The sequence below is a fragment of the Phocoena phocoena genome, chromosome 8 (genome assembly GCF_963924675.1).
Source record: "Phocoena phocoena chromosome 8, mPhoPho1.1, whole genome shotgun sequence".
NCBI classification, from domain to species: domain Eukaryota; kingdom Metazoa; phylum Chordata; class Mammalia; order Artiodactyla; family Phocoenidae; genus Phocoena; species Phocoena phocoena.
Window position 1 is genome coordinate 27,092,984 of NC_089226.1, and position 21,133 is coordinate 27,114,116.

Consider the following 21,133-nt stretch of genomic DNA (forward strand, 5'->3'; position numbering starts at 1 on the left):
TGATACACCACATTAACAAACTAAAGAATAAAATCCATATGATCAACTCAATAGATGCAGAAAAAACTATAACGAAGTTAAACACCCATTTATGACAAAAAAAAAAAAACTCCAGAAAGTGGGCTTAGAGGGAACTTACCTCAACATAAAAGAGACCATATACAACAAAAGCTACAGCTAACAATTAGTCAATGGTGAAAAGCTGAAAGCATTTCCTCTAAGATCAGGAACAAAGCAAGGATGACCACTCCTGCTAATCCAACTCAACATAGTTTTGGAAGTCCTAGACACAGCAATCAGAGAAGAAAAATAAATAAAAGGACTCCAAATTGGAAAAGAAGAAGTAAACTGCCACTGTTTGCAGATGACATGACACTCACTATGCATAGAAAATCCTAAAGATGCTATGAGAAAACTACTAGCACTCATAAATGAATTTGGTACAGTTGCTGTATACAAAATTAATACATAGAAATCTCTTGCTTTCTTACACACTAACAACAAAAAATCAGAAACAGAACTTAAGGAAACAACCCCATTTACCACTGCATCAAACTGAATAAAATACCTAGGAATACACCTACCCAAGGAAACAAAAGACTGCTACGCATACAACTATAAAATACTGATGAAAAAGGAAAAGATGACACAAACAGATGGAGAGATATGTTCTTGGACCGGAAGAATCAACACTGTGAAAATGACTATACTACTCAAAGCAATCTACACATTCAATGCAATCACTACCAAACTACCACTGGCATTTTTCACAGAAATAGAACAAAAAATTTCACAATTTGTATGGAAACACAAAAGACCCTGAATAGCCAAAGCAATCTTGAGAAAGAAAAACGGAGTTGGTAGAATCAGGCTCCTGGGCTTCAGACTATACTAGAAAGCTACAGTAATCAAGACAGTATGGTACTGGCACAAAAACAGAAATATAGATCAATGGAACAGGAGAGAAAGCCAGAGATAAACCCACGCAAATATGGTCACCTTATTTTTGATAAAGGAGGCAAGAGTATACAATGCAGAAAAACCAGCCTCTTCAATAAGTGGTGTTGGGAACACTGGACAGCTACATGTAAAAGAATGAAATTAGATCATCTCTAACACCATACACAAAAATAAACTACTCAAAATGGATTAAAGACCTAAATGTAAGGCCAGACATTATAAAACTCTTAGATGAAAACATAGGCAAAACACTCTGTGACATAAATCACAGCAAGATCCTTTTTGACTTCCCTCCTAGAGAAATGGAAATTTAAAAAAACTAAACGAATGGGACCTAATGAAACTTAAAAGTTTTTGCACAGCAAAGGAAACCATAAACAAGATGAAAAGACAACCCTCAGAATGGGGGGAAATATTTGCAAATGAAGCAACTGACAAAGGATTAATCTCCAAAATTTACAAGCAGCTCATGCAGCTCAATATCAAAAAAACAAACCACCCAATCCAAAAATGGGCAGAAGACCTAAATAGACATTTCTCCAAAGAAGGACAGATTACCAACAAACATATTAAAGGATGCTCAACATCACTAATAATTAGAGAAATGCAGATCAAAACTACAATTAGGTATCACCTCAAACCTGCCAGAATGGCCATCAGCAAAAAATCTACAAACAATAAATGCTGGAGAGGGTGTGGAGAAAAGGAAACCCTCTTGCACTGTTGGTGGGAATGTAAATCGATACAGCCACTATGGAGAATAGTATGGAGGTTCCTTAAAAACTAAAAATAGAACTACCATACGACCCAGCAATCCCACTACTGGGCATATACCCTGAGAAAACCATAATTCAAAAAGAGACACGTACCACAATGTTCACTGCAGCTCTATTTACAATAGCCAGGACATGGAAGCAACCTAAATGTCCATCAACAGATGAATGGACAAAGAAGATGTGGCACATATATACAAAGGAATATTACTCAGCCATAAAAAGAAATGCAACTGAGCTATTTGTAGTGAGGTGGATGAACCTAGAGTCTGTCATACAGAGTGAAGTTAAGTCAGAAAAAGAAAAACAAATACCGTATGCTAACACATATATATGGAATCTAAAAACAAATGGTTCTGAAGAACCTAGGGCCAGGACAGGAATAAAGATGCAGATGTAGAGAATGGACTTGAGGACACAGGGAGGCAGAAGGGTAAGCTGCAATGAAGTATAAGCAGCTTCTAGAGGGGTGGTATAGGGAGGTTGGGAGGGAGACGCAAGAATGAGGAGATGTGGGGATATATGTATATGTATAGCTGAATCACTTTGTTATAAAGCAGAAACTAACACACCATTGTAAAGCAATTATACTCCAATAAAGATGTTTAAAAAAAACAACAACAGAGCTGGAGGAATCAGGCTCCCTGCCTTCAGACTATACTACATACCTACGGTCATCAAGACACTATGGTACAGTATGGTACTGGTACAAAAACAGAAATATACATCAATGGAACAGCATAGAAAGCCCAGAGATAAACCCACACATAAACCCACACACCTACAGTCACCTTATCTTTGACAAAGGAGGCAAGAATATACAATGGAGAAAAGACAGTCTCTTCAATAAGTGGTGCTGGGAAAACTGGCCAGCTACATGCTAAAGAATGAAATTAGAGCACACCCTAACACCATACACAATAATAAACTCAAAATGGATTAAAGACCTAAATGTAAGGCCAGACACTATAAAACTGTTAGAGGAAAACATAGGGAGAATACTCTGTGACATAAACTGCAGCAAGATCTTTTTCCACCCACCTCCTAGAATAATGAAAATAAAAATAAACAAATGGGACCTAGTTAATTTATTAATTAAACTTCAAAGCTTTTGCGCAGCAAAGGAGACCATAAAGAAGACGAAAAGACAACCCTCAGAATGGAAGAAAATATTTGCAAATGAAGCAACTGACAAGGGATTAATCTCCAAAGTTCACCTGCAGCTCAATATCAAAAAAGCAAACCAATCAAAAAGTGGGCAGAAGATCTAAATAGACATTTCTCCAAAAAAGACATACAGATGGCCAAAAAGCACATGATAAGATGCTCAACACCACTAATTATTAGAGAAATGCAAATCAAAACTACAATAAGGTATCACCTCACGCAAGTCAGAATGGCCATCATCAATAAGGTCTACAAACAATAAGTGCTGGAGAGGGTGTGGAGAAAAGGGAACCCTCCTACACTGTTGGTGGGAATGCAAACTGGTACAGCCACTATGGAGAACAGTATGGAGGTTCCTCAAAAAAGTAAAAATAGAGCTACCATATAATCCAGCAGTCTCACTCCTGGGCATATATATGGAGAAAACCAGAATTCAAAAGGATGCATGCACCCCGATGATCACTGCAGCACTATTTACAATAGCCAGGACATGGAAGCACCTTAAATGTGCATCAACAGAGGAATGCATAAAGAAGATGTGGTACATATATATACAACTAAATATTACACACCCATAAAAAAGAACAAAATAATGCCATTTGCAGCAACATGGATGGACCTCGAGATTCTCATACTTAGTGACTTAAGTCAGACAAAGAAAGACAAATATCATATGATATCATTTACATGTCAAATCTAAGAAAAGGCTACAAATGAACTTATCTACAAAACCAAAATAGAGATACAGAGGTAGAAAATAAACTTATGGTTACCGGTGGGTGAGGGTGGGGGAGGGATAAATTGGAAGACTGGGATTGACACATACACACTACTATATATAAAATAGGTAACTAATAAGGACCTCCTCTACTCAATACTCTGTAATAGCCTCTATGGGAAAACAATCTTAAAAAGAGCAGATATATGTATTTGTGTAACAGATTCACTGTGCTGTACACCTGAAACTAACACAACATTGTAAATCAATTATACCCCAATAAAATTTTTTTCAAAATAAATAAATGAAATAAAATATATTAATAGTTTTTAAAAAAGAATAAGGAAATTACAGATAATACAGAACTATCTGTATTATCATAGATAATAATGCAGATATTAACGCAGAACTATAATAACAATGAAACAAATTATTCTAGCTGTGATTACCAACTACGGAAATCTGAATGCCTCCAACAAACTTTATTAGGCTGCTTATATTTCCTTCTATATACATCACACTTTTCATTTGCATATAGGAAATCTAATAAATAAATCAAAACTGTTCCTGATTTTCCTTGTTCAAAAACAGAACTAGTTTAGATCATCCCTGCTCTATAACCCACAAAATACAGAGACCCCAAAAGACATGTACAAGAATCTTCATAGCAAGAAACCTGTAGTAATCCCAGCCTAGAATCAAGTGAATATACATTATAGATTATGATATACATATTCCTAAAATAGACTACTACATAGCAATGAGAATAAATGACTATATACCCAACAACACAAGTGAATCTGAAAATGGGCACAAAAGTAGCAGGAAACAAAAGAGGGCATAGTATATGATTCCAGGCAAAGCAGAATTTTGGTCCCAGAACCCTCTGGCAAGAGCACAGTGACTCAAAGAGCCACAAAGCGAATCTTTGGGATGATAATAATGTTCTGTTTCTTAAACTGTACACTGATTGCACAGATGTTTTCACTTTGTAAAAATACAGTTGACCCTTGAACAGCAACATGTTTGAACTATGTGGGTTTACTTACACTTGGATTTTTTTCAATAGCAAATACTACAATATACACAACCTGCAGTTGGCTGGATCCATGGTTGGTTGAATCCACAAATACAGAGGGCCAACTAAAAGTCATATGCAAATTTTCAACTGCACAGAGGGTAGGTGCCCCTAACCCCCATGTTGTTCAATGGTCAACTGTAATCAGTCTGTATACTAAAGATTTGTGTACTTTTCTCTATACCTGTTGAACGTAAATAAAAAGTTTACTTTAAAAAAAACAGATTTTTCAATTCTGAAATTAATTCTGTCCCTCACACAAATCTCAAAAGTTTATCTTCACTAAGCTATCTCTTCTAAGATAACGGGTCTTACTTTACATGCCTAAAATACTGTGTACTTCAAATCCAGGTCTCTAGTTAACTCGATTCGCTTTTCATTTAAGTTTATTTTGCTCTTGCTTTTTTTTAATGTATACATTCTATGAGTTCAAAATTAACAATGCAGCTACTCAAGGAAGTTAGTCTAAATCTGCAATTTACACAGTGATAAGAGACAACCACTGTAAATAACACCCATGTTAATGTTCTAGCTATATAATTAAAATTTTTATTCCAAGGAGTTATCTACTGACAAACTGATGGACACAGTGAAAATTTTAATTCATGCTCATGGAGTTCTCATAGAAATGGGACCTAAGAAGGGACCAAAGAAGCCAGTTTTTATACTTTTTAGACAGAGAAACACTAAATTTATAAAAAATTTACAGGACAAAAATAACTTAGGCTTTGGGTGCTTAATTAGTGAAGAATCTAAACTGAGTTTGGGCTTGGGGTAATAAATTAAAGAAGTAACAACGTCTGTTTGTATAGGCTTTTTGACCTCAAATTCCCTATCTCTGTTTTAAGAATTTCCTTCTACCTTCATTTTTCATATGCAATTTATTCCCTACTTTCAGGAAGACAGAGAGGAGATTCAAAGTGTCCCTCTTGCATCAGCTCTTTCTTAAGTAACTTTAATTCAAAATAATCAATATGCCATTGAGGCACACTTTGGGGCAACATACCCTGGGCCCCAACAATAGCAATAATAAAATATTTATAACAAGAGAATTCACCAAATTGAATATTTAAAAAGCAAACAAAAAATACCAACTACAGAATCATCTATCAAGAAATTCAATCCAACAAATATTTTGTGAACACTTACTATGAATATGAAAATCTATTAAACACAGAAGGAAATCAAAACATAATAAGGGGGGCTTCCCTGGTGGCGCAGTGGTTGAGAGTCCGCCTGCCGATGCAGGGGACACGGGTTCGTGCCCCGGTCCGGGAAGATCCCACATGCCGCGGAGTGGCTGGGCCTGTGAGCCATGGCCACTGAGCCTGCACGTCCGGAGCCTGTGCTCCGCAACGGGAGAGGCCACAACAGTGAGAGGCCCGCGTACCACAAAAATAATAATAATAATAATAATAATAATAATAATAAGGGGGTAAAACATTGGTGAATGGGGTATCTACTCACTAAAAAGTAACTTCTTAAAAAAACAAACAAAAAAAATCATGAATAAGGCATGGTCCCTGTCCTATCTGAGATAAAGATATATCAAATAATTACAGTAAATTCATTGGTATGGAGCACTTAATATATACCTGTACGTGAAGTCTGTTGTTTATAAGTCAAAAATTCAGAGACTGAGTATATGCTTCCATAATTAAAAGTTATATTATTATAGACAAAATACAACCAAGTGAATCTGGGCTACATCCTCATTTTTCTCAGAAGACAGGATAATATAAAAATAGCAATAAACTGAATATCAGGAGACCTAGATTTTAGTCTTGCTGTTGTTATTAAATAGTTGTAAGACCTCAAGCAAGTCATTAACTCCTTTAAATTTTGCTTCTTAGTGTGCAAAATAAGGCAGTTGATTTAAATCAACTTTGAAACAACTTCTCAAAAGATTCTGTAAGAGAAAGCCAAAAAATAAAGAGGGAAAATAATCTACATGGATGAACAAAAATACAGAGTTATTAAGCAGGAATATCTACTAACTACATGGTAACAGAGTCTTCTAATGAAAACCTAGAGTAACTAACCCTAGACTAAAATCAGAAGACCTGGGTTCTAGTACTACTCATATGACTATAGGCAAATAACTTGACCAATTTCAGCCTTAGTTTCCTGAACATTAGGTATTAGCTTCCTATACAATTGGGACATCTACTTTGCTACCCTCACATGGCTGCTATTGAAAATAAACTGATACAAAAACGTGTTATTCTGTAAACTTAAAAATTGTACAAATATTCCCATTACTAAAATATGATTTAAGATAATTTTGTATGGACAGTGAAAATTTATTTATTTTTCTACTTAATTTTCTCTAAGAAAAAAAATATCAAGAGTAACAAATTAGTTATTGTGTATATGGCACCTCAATCATTACCAAAAAACCTGTTGATAAAATCTTCCCAAAACATTTCATCATAAGGACAAATATTTGACAACATCATTATTAAGTATTTACTATATTCCAGATTCTGTGATAAATCCTCATAATAACCATGTAAGACAGGTAATACCATTATTCCCTACTACAATGTTTAAACTGGGCTCAGAGAAGTCAGGAAACATTCCCCAAATCACAGAACTAATGAGTGGAAATGCCAAAATTCTAATCCCAAGAAGTCAAACTCCAAAGTCTAAGTCCTTAAATATAAACACTATAGCACCTCTACATACCTCTTAATACTACTTTTATAACACTTTTAGGTGCCTCACAGTTTCAACTCTACCACTAGTCTAAAGAGAACGACTACACTATCTTCATACGCAGAAAAACCTACAAATCATTTTTTAAAGCTTAATTTCAACTCAGGGATCTGAACCTCTGACAGACATTCAGAGCTTTCTGTCATTCTTCCTCCTTCTAATTAAATATGAGAAAGGGAAATGGTGAAAGCATTATATGAAAGGGAAGGGAGAAAGGCTCTCTAAAACCTTTATGTATGGTCATTTTTCTCCTAGTGTCTTTGATTCTACTGGTTCAGCAAGCTGAAAGATACTACCTAAGGTAGAACTTTGGGTCTTCTCCAATCAGTGAAGTTAAGAACCTGCTGACTACATATACTCAGACAGGATTTGCCAATTCTAAGTCTTCCCTATAGATGAACTTACTGACTGCCCTCTGACAACAAGGATGGTAAAAGCTTGGATCGGCCCTACATAATAATGGTTCACTGAGAAAACTTATGATTCCCAAACTCTTAAATTTCTAAACATCAGTATTTCAAAGAGAATCTTATATGACTACAGTTATTATTATATAGCCCAGCAGAGACATTTCTTTATTGCCCAAGCTGAAAGGCAATAAAGAAAAGGTTATAATTACTAATAACTTCAGTAAAACTAATAAATATAAATTAAAAAGGAACCTATAACGTGGCTCCAGGGACATCTCTCATAAAACACAAAAGAATATAACAAATGGCCAAAATAAAAATAAACTATGTATTAAAAGCAGGAAAACATTCTGCTGAGAAATGACTTAAGATGAAAAGATAATTTATAATACTACTATGTGCATACTGGGTTAATTGTAATTAATCAAACTTTTCATTGAGTTGTCAATGTAACACTTAACTGGCATATAAGTATTTTTTTAAATTATGGTGAAAGGTATGAATACGTGACACAAGTATTTTGTTTCCATCTGCTGGAAAGTAACAGCACTATCCTAACATCAATAAAATTTGTAAATGCTGGCAAAGTAAGAATTTCTGAAAATATAAAATCACATCTTTAATATTTATACATCATTTTCATGAAACTTCAGAGCTTTAATACTTTTTACATTTTGTTATAGAATGTAACAAACCAAAGGATTACATCCTTACAGAACCATACTTTTCATTAATCCATTCAAAATATAAACTCAAATATAAAAACATCATCGAATATAAAAATATTTAATAAATTTGCTAACATAGTATAGTTAAAATAATCTTCCCAAGTACTAATAATTTAAATGAGGCCTTAAAAGACTGCATGTTTTATCATTGCTTTCCTATATGTAAACTGAACCTTTAGTAATAATCCATAGATGCTCATAATATAAAACCATACAAATTTCACATCAGATAATCAATATACATCATTGTTTTGCAAACACATAAACAGACACAGATATCTGCAGACTAGATAAAAATTACAGCATCAAGCAGAATTATTTAAATAATAACTAGTGATAAAATTTAGATTTAATACATCTCAAAATCTGATTTAGATTATTATTCATTTTTGGAATTCATAATACATCTTGCCAATCTACTAGCAGACTCAGTTGATTCCCTTAGGAATCAAAATCAAAATCATCAAAATATGAAGATACCTTTAGTAACTGATGACACATTACAGTCTTCTGGTGGAAGACCTGTCCCACCATCCTTCCAGTATGGATTCAATTCTCTTTCCAGCAGTCTGAACTGGAACAAAACATTTTCAGAGGTCACAATTTTAAAATAACCCCACCATAAAATATATTAATAAATTAAAAACCTGAGACTCAGTTAACAATTGTAACCTTAGGGAAATACTTTAAAAACTCTTAAGACACACTCTTTTCCAACTTGCAGGAAATAATGTCTAAATTAACATTCATTCAATGCTTTTCTTGAATACTTACCATGAATCAGAATTGTGCTAGATGCAGAAAATGTAATAGTCAATATGCCTAACACAGCCTTTGCTAGCTTATGAGATAGTGAGGAATACAGACAATATACAAGTAACTGTCAAATGCTTTGAAGACAGAAGTACAGAGTGTTAAAGCCATACATAATTCAAACTCCTCTCATGCTGACAAATCAAAGACTTCCTAAAGGAAGTAATATGAGTACTATTAGACCTAAGGATGAGCAAGAATTAGCCAGTTTCTTCTGTGGGAAAAGAGAATTAAGAGGTTCAAGTGTAGGAATAAAAGCATGTTCATAAAGTCCAAGAGGAAAGAAAAAGCACTGCACCTTTAGGGAACAAAGTAATTCAGACTGGCTAAAACTTGAGAAGCATGAATGAACATCAATAAGAGATTAGGTTATAGAATAATCAGGGACTAGGCCACAGGAACCACTTTAAACTGCTATTGGAGCTTTCTGCTGGGGCAATGGTAAGTCATAAACATGATCAGCTTTGTGTTACACAAAGAGCAAACTGGTTTCAGAGTGGAGAAAAGACTGGAGAAAAGCAACATTATAGGTAGGAAACCAGTAAGAAGATTATGGTAGTAATCAGGAAAAAGATGACAGTAGCCTAGTCACAGTGCAAGTGTCTACTGTGTTCCAAGCACTATGCCAGGTACTAGGGCTATAATTAATAAGCCAGGCATAGTCCTTACCATCAAAGAAATTATGGCCTTGAGAAAGGAGAAAGACAAGCAATATTAATATAGAAGAGTGCTATGAAAGTAAGACTGCTATAGAAACATATACTAGGGGTATCCAATTTGACTTAAGGGGTCAGAAAATGCTTCTTAGAACTAATAATGGCAATTATTAGAAATAATAATGGCAATTAGATAGAGAAGAATGGAAAGAGTTAAATGTTAGCTTCCAGAACCAACCTTTGAAAACAAAAATGTTGGATAAAAAATTTTTAAAAAGCATTTAAAATGTATTCATAAGCTGACAAAAAAAGTACAGAATCTCCAAAGAACAAAATTTAAGTTAGGAATTTCCTGGTGGCCCAGTGGTTAAGATGCCGTGCTTCCACTGCAGGGGGCGCGGGTCCAATCCCTGGTCTGGGAACTGAGATCCCACATCACATGGTGCGGCAAAAAAATGGAAAAAAACAAACAAAAAAATTTTTATGTTAAAGGTTAACTTAGAGGGATAAGCAAAGTAGTAAGGATTTGACTTCTTATAATGTACACACAAAAAGATTCTGCCACCTCCCTTTTTAGCCTACTGTAAAATCTCACAGTATCTACAATTTCTTCCAGTGGTCTTATTTGGACACTCAGAGAGATACATATCAGATATTCAACAGGATAACAAAGACTAAAATTACAAACTGAGGAGGACAATTGACAACTGGTAAGACGAATTATGAGATACTATCTGAAAGTACACAAAAGACACAAGACTGAATATATAAAGAACTACCATCAGTAAGAAAAAGATAAAAAACATAAACAAGCAGTTCATACTATAAGAAATCTAAATGACAAAAAAAAGATCTCTCCTAGTAATCAGAGGAATGCATATTAATACATGAAATACCATTTCTCACACATTATTCAGCATGACATAATTTTAAAGTTTGACAATACAGATACTAAGTATGGTTAAGAAACATACATTGTTGGGGCACAATAAATTGATATAATCTCTTTGCAAGTGTTTGTGAAAGAAAATAGGTGCGTACTTAATAACTTAGCAATTCCACTTCTAAATATGCACTATGGAGAAATTTAGCACTGCTTGTAATAGTTTGTAAGAGTGAAAAACAAAATATCCATTCCAAGAGGAATGGATATTTACAGAATGGCAGAGTTAGATTATGAAAGACTATACAGTGATTGAAAGGAATGAAATAGAAATAAACTATATCAACATGAATCAATCTCTAAAACATGCTCAGACCTTCTAGTCAAGAGATTTATTAAAGTTCAGTTCATGTTGCCATGTTTGTCTCTGCTCAGGACAAACCGAAAAGATATACAAAATATAAAACACTGCTAAGTTCAAAACAAGATAAACCCATCTCTGTGGACCAAAAACAGAAGAGAAATGCAAAGCAGTAAGCATAACTGAAGCCACATGACTACTGGGCTCTATGTGCAAGCAGAAAACATTAGTCCTTAGTTCAATTTCTAAAACATAATAAATACTAAAGGTGCTCCAGCATATACAGGGGAATGGAAACAAAGCCAAGGACTGGAGTGGGGAGATGTCCTGCTTATGAAAAAAGGTTGAAAAATTGGTATGCATCTCTATGTGCTATAGACTGGTTTTATAGATATGTGCCATAGATCTGCAGCTTACAGCACAATGTGAGAAAGAAGCCAAGAAGACACAAAGACTTGAGCATTGGCTTTCAAGCTTTTCTGTGACCTTGACCCATAGAGAGATTTTCTGTGTGTATGTGTATCCAAAACAAAGGTTTTAGGAAACAAAACGTATATTTGTTACATGTAATACATGCTGATATTTTATATTTTTAAATGATGACAGCAATAAACTTCTGACTCACAATATGAAAAACATTAGCATAAAGCACAAAAGAAATGATATCCTCAATATGAAGAGGACATATGAAATCAACATGCTTCACCCTGAAGCTTCAGTTAAGGACCATCATTTTAGTCTTCTTCCTACGATCTTCATTTATTTTCACTCCCATTATAGGAATTATCATTTGATTCTAAGGCAAGGGCTGTATTTTCCTCAAAATAAACCAAACATTTATCATGTGTTAAGAATACGATGACGTAGGAAGGAGAGATCAAGATGGTGGAGTAGGAGGATGTGGAGCTCACTTCCTTCCAAGAACACAGCAAAAATACATCTACATGTGGAACAATTCTCACTGAAAACCAACAGAAGACTGGTAGAAAGACTCTTATACAACAAAGGCTGTAAGAAAAATCCACACAGATTCAAGTAGAAAGAGAAGAGAAGCAATCAAGTCAGGAATTGTGACCCTGGGAGGGGACACAGAAAAGGAAGGAGATTACATGGACTCAGAGATCCTCCCTGGGGGGTGACCAATTCAAGCCGCATATTGGGTCCCCTAGTCCTAGGGTCCAATGCCAAGAAGACAAGTCCCCTTAGCTGATTTGAAAACCAGTGGGACTAACAGGGGGACTGTAAGAAACCTAGACTCTGCTCAGGAAGAGCACATACAAATTTGATTACTCTCAAAACAAGGCAGCAGAAGTAGACTTAAACTGCCCCAGGACTCTGGCCAGTTTCCTACAACACCCCCAGCCCATGCTCCAGCCTAAGCCGAGTGCCCACTACAGCACCACTTGCTCCATGGCACAGTTCCACACTGGGGCAAGGGATGCTGCACCCAAGAAGAGTACAGAATTATGAGAAATGAACCCTGCTCAGATCTGGAACAGCATCTGAATGGAGTGACGGCAACCCCTGAAGGTGCTTGGCGAGGCAGCACATCAGGAGCAGTCTGTAACTCTGACTGGTCTGGGACCACCACAGCCCACTCCCTGACCGAAGCCAAGTGCCCATTCCAGCCTCTCTTGCTATGCCATGCAGCTCCAAACTGGGGCAAGGGCTACAGGACTGAGGGGAGTATGCTGTTTTGAGGGACAGAGCTAACCTGACCCAGAATGGCATCTGACGGGGGTGGGGGAAGGTGGCAGTCGCTGCAGCTGATTAGGGAAGAAGCTCATTGGGTGAGGTCTGAAACTCAGACTGGGGTCCAGAACACCACAGCCCACACCTGACCTTTGCCGAGCACCCACTCTGGCCCCTCTTGCTCCAATACTGGTCCCCTCTGGGGCAAAGTACTGGTGCTAGGAACGAGAAGAGTACACACTTAAAGGGAATGGAGCCAGCTCACTCCCAAATAACAGGGCTTCTGCTCCAGGAACTTGGGGCCCTACACCACCTCCAATAAGGTGGTGTTGGTCACTGAGCAGAGAAGAACCCCAGGCTCACACCTGGCTCTGACTCTAGTCCCTCCATCTTCCAGCCTCACCTCCTACAAAGGTGACAGCTGCCAGCACACCCTGTGGAAAGATGTGACTCATGCTCAGGTCAGATCCAGTTCTCCCATCAAAGCCACTGGGCACATGGAGACTGCATAGAAATGCTCCCACACAAGGACACTCCTTCAAGATCAGAGTAGGTAAATGTTTCACCTAATATCACAGACACAGAGAAAGTTAAGCAAAATGAGAAGACAGAAAACTGTTTCAACTGAAAGAACAAGAGAAAAACCCTAAAGAAAACAACTAATGAAACAGCAGTGAACAACTTAATATACAAAGAGTTCAAAGCATTAATAATAGGAATACTGACTAAATTAGAGGAAAGAATAGATGAACAGAGAATTTTAAAAAGGAACTAAAAAACATTTTTAAAAGACAGAACTGAAGAACATGCTAACTGAAATGCAAAACACATTAGAAAGAACCAAAAGCAGACAAAGTGATACAGAAGAAGATGAAATAAAAATTAACTCAATCTGAACAGAAAAAGAGAAACAAGGTTTAAAAAAAATGAGAACAGTTAAGGGATCTCTAAGATAACATCCAGCATACCAACATTCACACTCTAGGGGTCCTAGTAGGAGAAGAGAGAGAGAGGCAGGGCAAAAACGTGTTTGATGAAATTATGGACTGCCAGAACCTGAAGAAGGAAACAGAAATCCAAGTACAGGAAACACAGAGGGTACTAACCCAACCCTAAAAAAACATTAAAGCATTTTCTCTAAGTGGAAAAGTAAAAGCTACAACAAGTAAGAATCTATAGGAAAGGGAAAATCCCACTAGTAAAGGCAAATATATAGTAAAGCCTATGACTCAATCACTTAAATAGGCTCTTACTAAGATTAAGACAAAAAACTGTGAAATCAACTATATCTACAACGAACAGTTAAGGGAAAACATGAATATGTAAAATACATCATTAAAAACACAAAATGTGGTGAAGGGGTTTAGAAAAATGTAAATCGTTTAGAATGTGTTTGAACTTAAATGACTCCCAGTTTAAAACATGTAAATATAGTTATAGGTCAACATATATGAACCATATGGTAACTGCAAACCAAAAACCTGTACTACATATAAAAAATCTAAAGAAAAAGCAACACAGGCATACCACTAAAGAAAATCATCAAACTCCAAGGGAAGGAACTAAAAGAAGAAAAGAACAAAGAAGAACTGAAAAACCAACCAGTAAACAAGTAACAAAATGGGAATAAGGACACACCTATCAATAATCACTTCAAATGTAAATGGACTAAATGATCCAATCAAAAGACACAGAGCAGCTGATTGGATAAAAAAAAAACAAGACCCATCTAAATGCTTCTTGTAAGAGACTCACTTCAAACAGAAAGACAAACACATAAACTGGAAGTGACAGGATAGAAAAAAAGAATTCATGCAAATGGAAATGACAAGAAAGCAGGGGTAGAAGTACTCATTTCAGACAAATTTTAAAATAAAGTCAATAAAAAAAGATAAAGAAGGGCATTATTAACAAAAAGGATTTCAATGCAAGAAGAGGAGATAACACTCATTAACATATATGTACCTAATATAGGAGCACCTAAATATATATATATATATAGCAAATATTAACAGACATAAAGGGAGAAATTGACAATAACAAATAATAGAAGAGGATTTTAACACCACACTTACATCAATGCACAAATCATCCAGACAAGAAAACAATAAGAAAACAGTAATCTTTTTTTTTTTTTTTTTTTTTTTTTTTGCGGTACGTGGGCCTCTCACTGTTGTGGCCTCTCCCGTTGTGGAGCACAGGCTCCGGACGCGCAGGCTCAGCAGCCATGGTTCATGGGCCCAGCCGCTCTGCGGCATGTGGGATCTTCCCGGACTGGGACACAAACCCATGTCCCCTGCATCGGCAGGCAGACTCTCAACCACTGCGCCACCAGGGAAGCCCAAACAGTAAACTTAAATGGTACTTTGGACCAGATGGGCTTAGTAGATATCTACAGGACATTCCATCCAAAAACAGTAGAATAAACATTCTTTTCAAGTGCATATGGAACATTTTCCAGAATAGATCACATAGGAGGCCAAACAACAAGTCTCAACTAATTTAAGAAGATAGAAATTATATCAAGCAGTTTTTCCAACCACAAGGCATGAAACTAGAAAAAACACAAAATGTGGAGACTCAACAATATGCTACTAAAAGAAAAACCAATGCGTCAATGAAGAAATCAAAGAGGAAATCAAACAAAACCTCCAGACAAATGAAAATAACACAACTTTCCAAAATCTGTGCTACACAGCAAACGTAGTTCTAAAGGTAAGTTTATAGCAGTAAAAGGCCAACCTCAAGAAACAAGAAAAATCTCATAAACAACCTAACCTACCATCTAATGGAATTAGAAAAAGAAGAACAAAAGCAGAAAGAAAGCAATTCACATCAGAGAGGAAATAAATAAAACAAAGAACAAAAAAGAAAAAAAAATAGAAATGACCAATGAAACCAAGAGTTGATGTTTTGAAAAGATAAACAAAACTGATAAGCCTTTAGGCAGATTCATCAAGAAAAAAAGAGAGAGGACCCAAATAAAATAAGAAATGAAAGAGGAAAAATAACAACTGCTATCACAGAGATACAAAAACATCAAAACAGAATACTATGAACAATTAATATGCCAACAAATTGGACAACCTAGAAGTAATCAACAAACTTCTATAAACATAAAAACTTACAAGACTGAATCAGGACAAAACAGACCATATGAACAGAAAGATCACTAGTAGTAAAATTGAATTTGTACTTTAAAAAAATCTCAGCAAACAAAAGTTCAGGAACAAATCCATTCCTGGGAGAAGTCTACCAAACATATATAAAAGAACTAATATCTATACCTTCTCAAACTCCTCCAAAAAATTGAAGAAGAGGGAACATTCCCAAATTAATTCTATGAGGCCATCGCTAATTACCCTGATACTAAAATAAAACAAAGACACTACCAAAGAAAAAAATTACAGGTGAGTATCTCCGATGAATGAAGATCCAAATATCCTCAAGAAAATATCAGCAAACCAAATTCAACAGTATATAAAACGGATCATACATAATGGTCAAGTGAGATTTATTCCAGGGATGGTTCAATATTTGCAAACCAATCAATATGATACACCACATTAACAAAAGGAGGAAAAAAAATCACATGATCATCTCAACAGACACACAAAAAGCATTTGACAAAATTCAACGTCCTTTGGTGACAAAAACTCTCATCAAAGTTGGTATAGAGGGAAAATATCTCAACATAATAAAGACCATTTGTGACAAATCCACAGCTAACCTCATACTTGATGATGAAAAGCTGAAAACTTTTCCTCTAAAATCAGGAACAAAGGGGTTCCAAGACAGCGGAGGAGTAGGAGGATGTGGAGTTCCTCTCTCTCCATGGATGCATCAGGAATACATTTATAGATGCAACAATTCTCACAGAACACCAGCTATACACTAGCAGAAGACCTTAGACACCGGAAAGGACTATAAAGATCCCTGCATAACTGGGTAGGAAGAAAGAAAGAAGGGAGAAGGAGGAGGAGAGGAAGCGGGACAGGACCCGCATGCCAGTGGTGGGAGCTGAAGCAGGAGAGAAATTCCCTCATCCGGGGAAGCCCCCTCACCAATGAGGAAATCAGTTGGGAGAGAAGGGAAGCATTTGAGGCTGTTGATGGAGGGTGAAGCGACCGACCTGTGGCAGATGGGACAGAGTGAAAACTACACAGACAGTCTGTACCATGGCCCTAAGTGCCCCGGATTGGGATGTGTATCCAACAGTGCACATGGGGGCTGGGAACTGGAGCACGGGGAATGGAGAGTAAACCTGGGGCAAGAACTGCTGTTGGCTGTGGGGAGATGGTGTGAGGGAACAGGAGGGAGGAAATGGCAACAGAGAATGCCTATGGAGGAAAACCAGAATGCCATGGAAGCAGGGCACTACTGCTGAGTCACATGCAGGGGGTGGAGCCACCATTGTAGCCAGTCTCTCCCCACATGCCAGCGCCTAACACCAGGCAATACAAAAGGCCCTGCCAGGGCTGGCCCTCATGAGCCTGTCGCTGGGCACTACAAAAATAGCAGACAGGGCTAGCCCTTGCACACCTGTTGCCAGGCACTAAAAACAGACTGACCAGGGCTGGCCCTCGCACGCATGCCACTGGGCACTAGAAAAGGTTCCCACTAGGGCCATATCTCTTGCGCCCATGGCCGCCAGCTCCCCCACGCACCTGGCGCTGCCAGGGCTCCCACTATCCAAGTAGCCATGCCACCTCCATGCCCTGTCCTCACCAGGACAGACCCAACTGCTCCAGGGAAGCCTCGGGAGCAGACTCCTGTGGGTGGCCCACACACATAGATGGGGATAAAATCACAGCTGAGCCCCAGGGGTGGGGCAACTAAAAAAGAGAAACAAAAATCTTTCCATCAGTTGCATAACTGGCAAATTAAATCCCTGTAATCAGCTAAGTAGATACTGTGCCTATGGAATATCTGAAAAGACAATGAGTACTCCCACAAATGAAAATGGTCTAGCACTGACAGCTGTGGACTTTGGGGGCAAGCACACACATGAGTGGGGCCAGATCAGAGCCTCGGCTGTCCCCACAGGGCCCACAGCAGGTCCAGAGACCAGCACAGAGGCATTGGAGGGTCTCCTGAGGAGGCAGGGGTAGGCTGTAGCTCACGGCAAGGACAATAACAGCTGAGACCCCAGGAAAACACTATTATTACTATTAATTTTACTCAGTTTTGATTCATTCTGTTGTTAAGTCTGTTGTTTTGTTTTTTTCTTTTTCTTTGTTGTTGTTGCTATTGGTTTGGGGTTTTTTTTTTTTACTTTTATTTAGTCTCAAGGTTTTTTTAACATACTTTTGATCTTCTTATATTTCTACTTTTACTTTGCTTTTCTGTTGTTCTGTGCTTTTTCATCGTTTTTTAATATATTTAAAAAATTTTTTTGTATTTCCATTTTCCCTTTGCTCTTCTGTTCCGTGGGTTTTGTACCCATTTCTATTTTTGTTTTCTTTTTTTTGTGGTACACGGGCCTCTCATTGCTATGCCCTCTCCCATTGCGGAGCACAGGCTCCAGACGCGCAGGCCTAGCGGCCACGGCTCACGGGCCTAGCCGCTCTGCAGCATGTGGGATTTTCCCGGACCGGGGCACGAACCCGTGTCCCCTGCATCGGCAGGCAGACTCTCAACCACTTAGCCACCAGGGAAGCCCCCCATTTCTTTTTTTTTGAATCATTTTTGTCTGTTTTGTTTTCTTTGCTTTATTCTTCAGTTGGCACTCTGCTTTGATTTTGGTATTTTGTTTTTGTTAGTTTTGTTTTTAATAGTTTAATTTTGCCTTGGGATTCTTTGGCTGTTCTCTTGTTTTCTGTTTTCTTTGGTTCTGTTTTTGTTTCTTCTGTGTGTGTGTGTGTGTGTGTGTGTGTGTGTGTGTTTCTTTGTTTTTGCTCATTTGATTTTGCTTTTACCATTTGGAGTTTTGTCTCTTTTTTTTTTCTTTAATCCGTGACAAGCTGCTTGTGGGGTCTTGGCTCCCTGACCAAAAGTTGGGCCTGAGCCTCTGGGGGAGGAGGATAGAGTCCAGGATACTGGACTTCCTGAGAATTCCCAGTCCCAGAAAATATTAATCAGCAAAAGCTCTCACAGAGGTCTCTATCCGAATTCAAGAACCAGCTCCACCCAAATGCCTGCAGCCCTCAGCACTAGTTGCCTCACACCAAACAAGCAAAACAGGAACACATACTCACCCATCAGCAGACAGGCTGCCTAAAGTCGTACTAAGCTCACAGACACCCCAAACACACCACATGACATGGCCCTTTCCCACAGATGTAAAGGACTCAACTCCACCCGCCAGAACACAGGCACCAGCCCTCCCACCAAGAAGCCTACAAAAGCCACTGGCCAAACCTCACCCACTGGGGGCAGAGACCAGAAGAAAGAGGAACTCTGACCCTGCAGCCTGTGGAAAGGAGACCTCAAACACAGTAAGTTAAGCAAAATAAGAAAACAGAGAAACATCTTGCAGATGAAGGAGCAAGGTAAAAAGGCACAAGACCAAATACAAGAAGGGAAATAGGCAATCTATCTGAAAAGAATTCAGAGTAATGATAGTAAAGATGATCCAAAATCTCGGAAATAGAAAGGATCGAGAAGATGAAAGAAATGTTTAACAAGGACCTAGAAAAACTAAAAAACAAACAATCAGTGATGAACAACACAATAACTGAAATTAAAAATACACTAGAAGGAATCAATAGCAGAATAACTGAGACAGAAGAATGGATAAGTGAACTGAAAGACAGAATGGTGAAAATATAGCAAAAACTAACACACCATTGCAAAGCAATTATACTCCAGTAAACATGCTAAAAACAAAAAAAAAGAATGGTGGAAATAACTGCCACAAAGCAGAATAAAGAAAGAACAATGAAAAGAATTGAGGACAGTCTCAGAGACCACTGGGACAACATCTAGCACACCAGCATTTGAATTATAGGGGTCTCAGAATTAGAAGAGAAAGTGAAATGGTCTGAGAAAGTATTTGAAGAGATTATAGACAAAAACCTAACATGGGAAAGGAAACAGTCAATCAAGTCCAGGAAACGCAGAGTCCCATACAAGATAAACCCAAGGAGAAACATGCCAAGTCACATATTAATCAAACCAACAAAACTTAACACAACGAAAAAATATTAAAAGCAGCAAGGGAAAAGGAACAAAAAATATAAAAGGGAATTCCCATAAGGTTAACAGCTGATCTTTCAGCATAAACTCTGCAGGCCAGAAGGGAGAGGCAAGATATATTTAAACTGATGAAAGGGAAAAACATACAACCAATATTACTCTATCCAGCAAGGATCTCATTCAGATGCAACAGAGAAATCAAAAGCCTGACAAGCAAAAGTTAAGAGAATTCAGCACCACCAAACAAGCTTTATGACAAATGCTAAAGGAACTGTTATAGGCAGGAAAAACAAGAGAAGGAAAATACCTACAAAAACAAAGCCAAAACAATAAAAAATATGGTAATAAGAACATACATGTTACTTTAAATGTAAACGGATTAAATCCTCCAACCAAAAGACACTGACTTTCTGAATGGATACAAAAACAAGACCCTTATACATGTTGTCTACAAGAGACCGATTTCAGACATAAGGACACATGCAGACTGAAAGTGAGGGGATAGAAAAAGATATTCCATGCAAATGGAAATCAAAAGAAAGCTGGAGTACCAATACTCATATCAAATAAAATAGACTTTAAAATAAAACTATTACAAGAGGCAAAGAAGGACACTACATAGTGATTCAGTGATCAAGAGGAAAACATAACAATTCTAACTATTTGTGCACCCAACATAGAAGCAACTCAATACATAAGGCAAATGCTAACAGCCATAAAAGGGGAAATCAACAGTAACACAATAATAGTGGGAGACTTTACACTTACACCAATGGACAAATCATCCAGAAAAAAAAATTAACGAGGACACACAAGCATTAAATGGCACATTAGACCAGATGGACTTAATTGATATCTGCAGGACATTCGATCCAAAAGCAGAATAACTTTATTCTTAAGTGCACACAGAACATTCTCCAGGATATATCACATCTTGGGTCACAAATCAAGCCTCAATAAATTTTAGAAAATAGAAATCATATCAAGCATCTTTTTGGACAACAATGTGAGATGAGCTATCAATTACAGGGAAAAAAAC

General features: G+C 37.3%; 1 protein-coding gene across 1 annotated transcript in view; it reads right to left on the reverse strand.

The window, feature by feature from the left end:
- Positions 1–21,133, reverse strand: part of CWF19L2 (CWF19 like cell cycle control factor 2) — a 209,204-nt gene that overhangs the window by 156,444 nt on the left and 31,627 nt on the right. Inside the window, exons 6-7 of the mRNA XM_065882107.1 lie at positions 9,033–9,126; positions 3,860–3,865 (exon numbers count right to left, since the gene is read on the reverse strand). Coding sequence (XP_065738179.1) covers positions 3,860–3,865; positions 9,033–9,126 — 100 coding nt within the window. The remainder of the gene's footprint in view (positions 1–3,859; positions 3,866–9,032; positions 9,127–21,133) is intronic.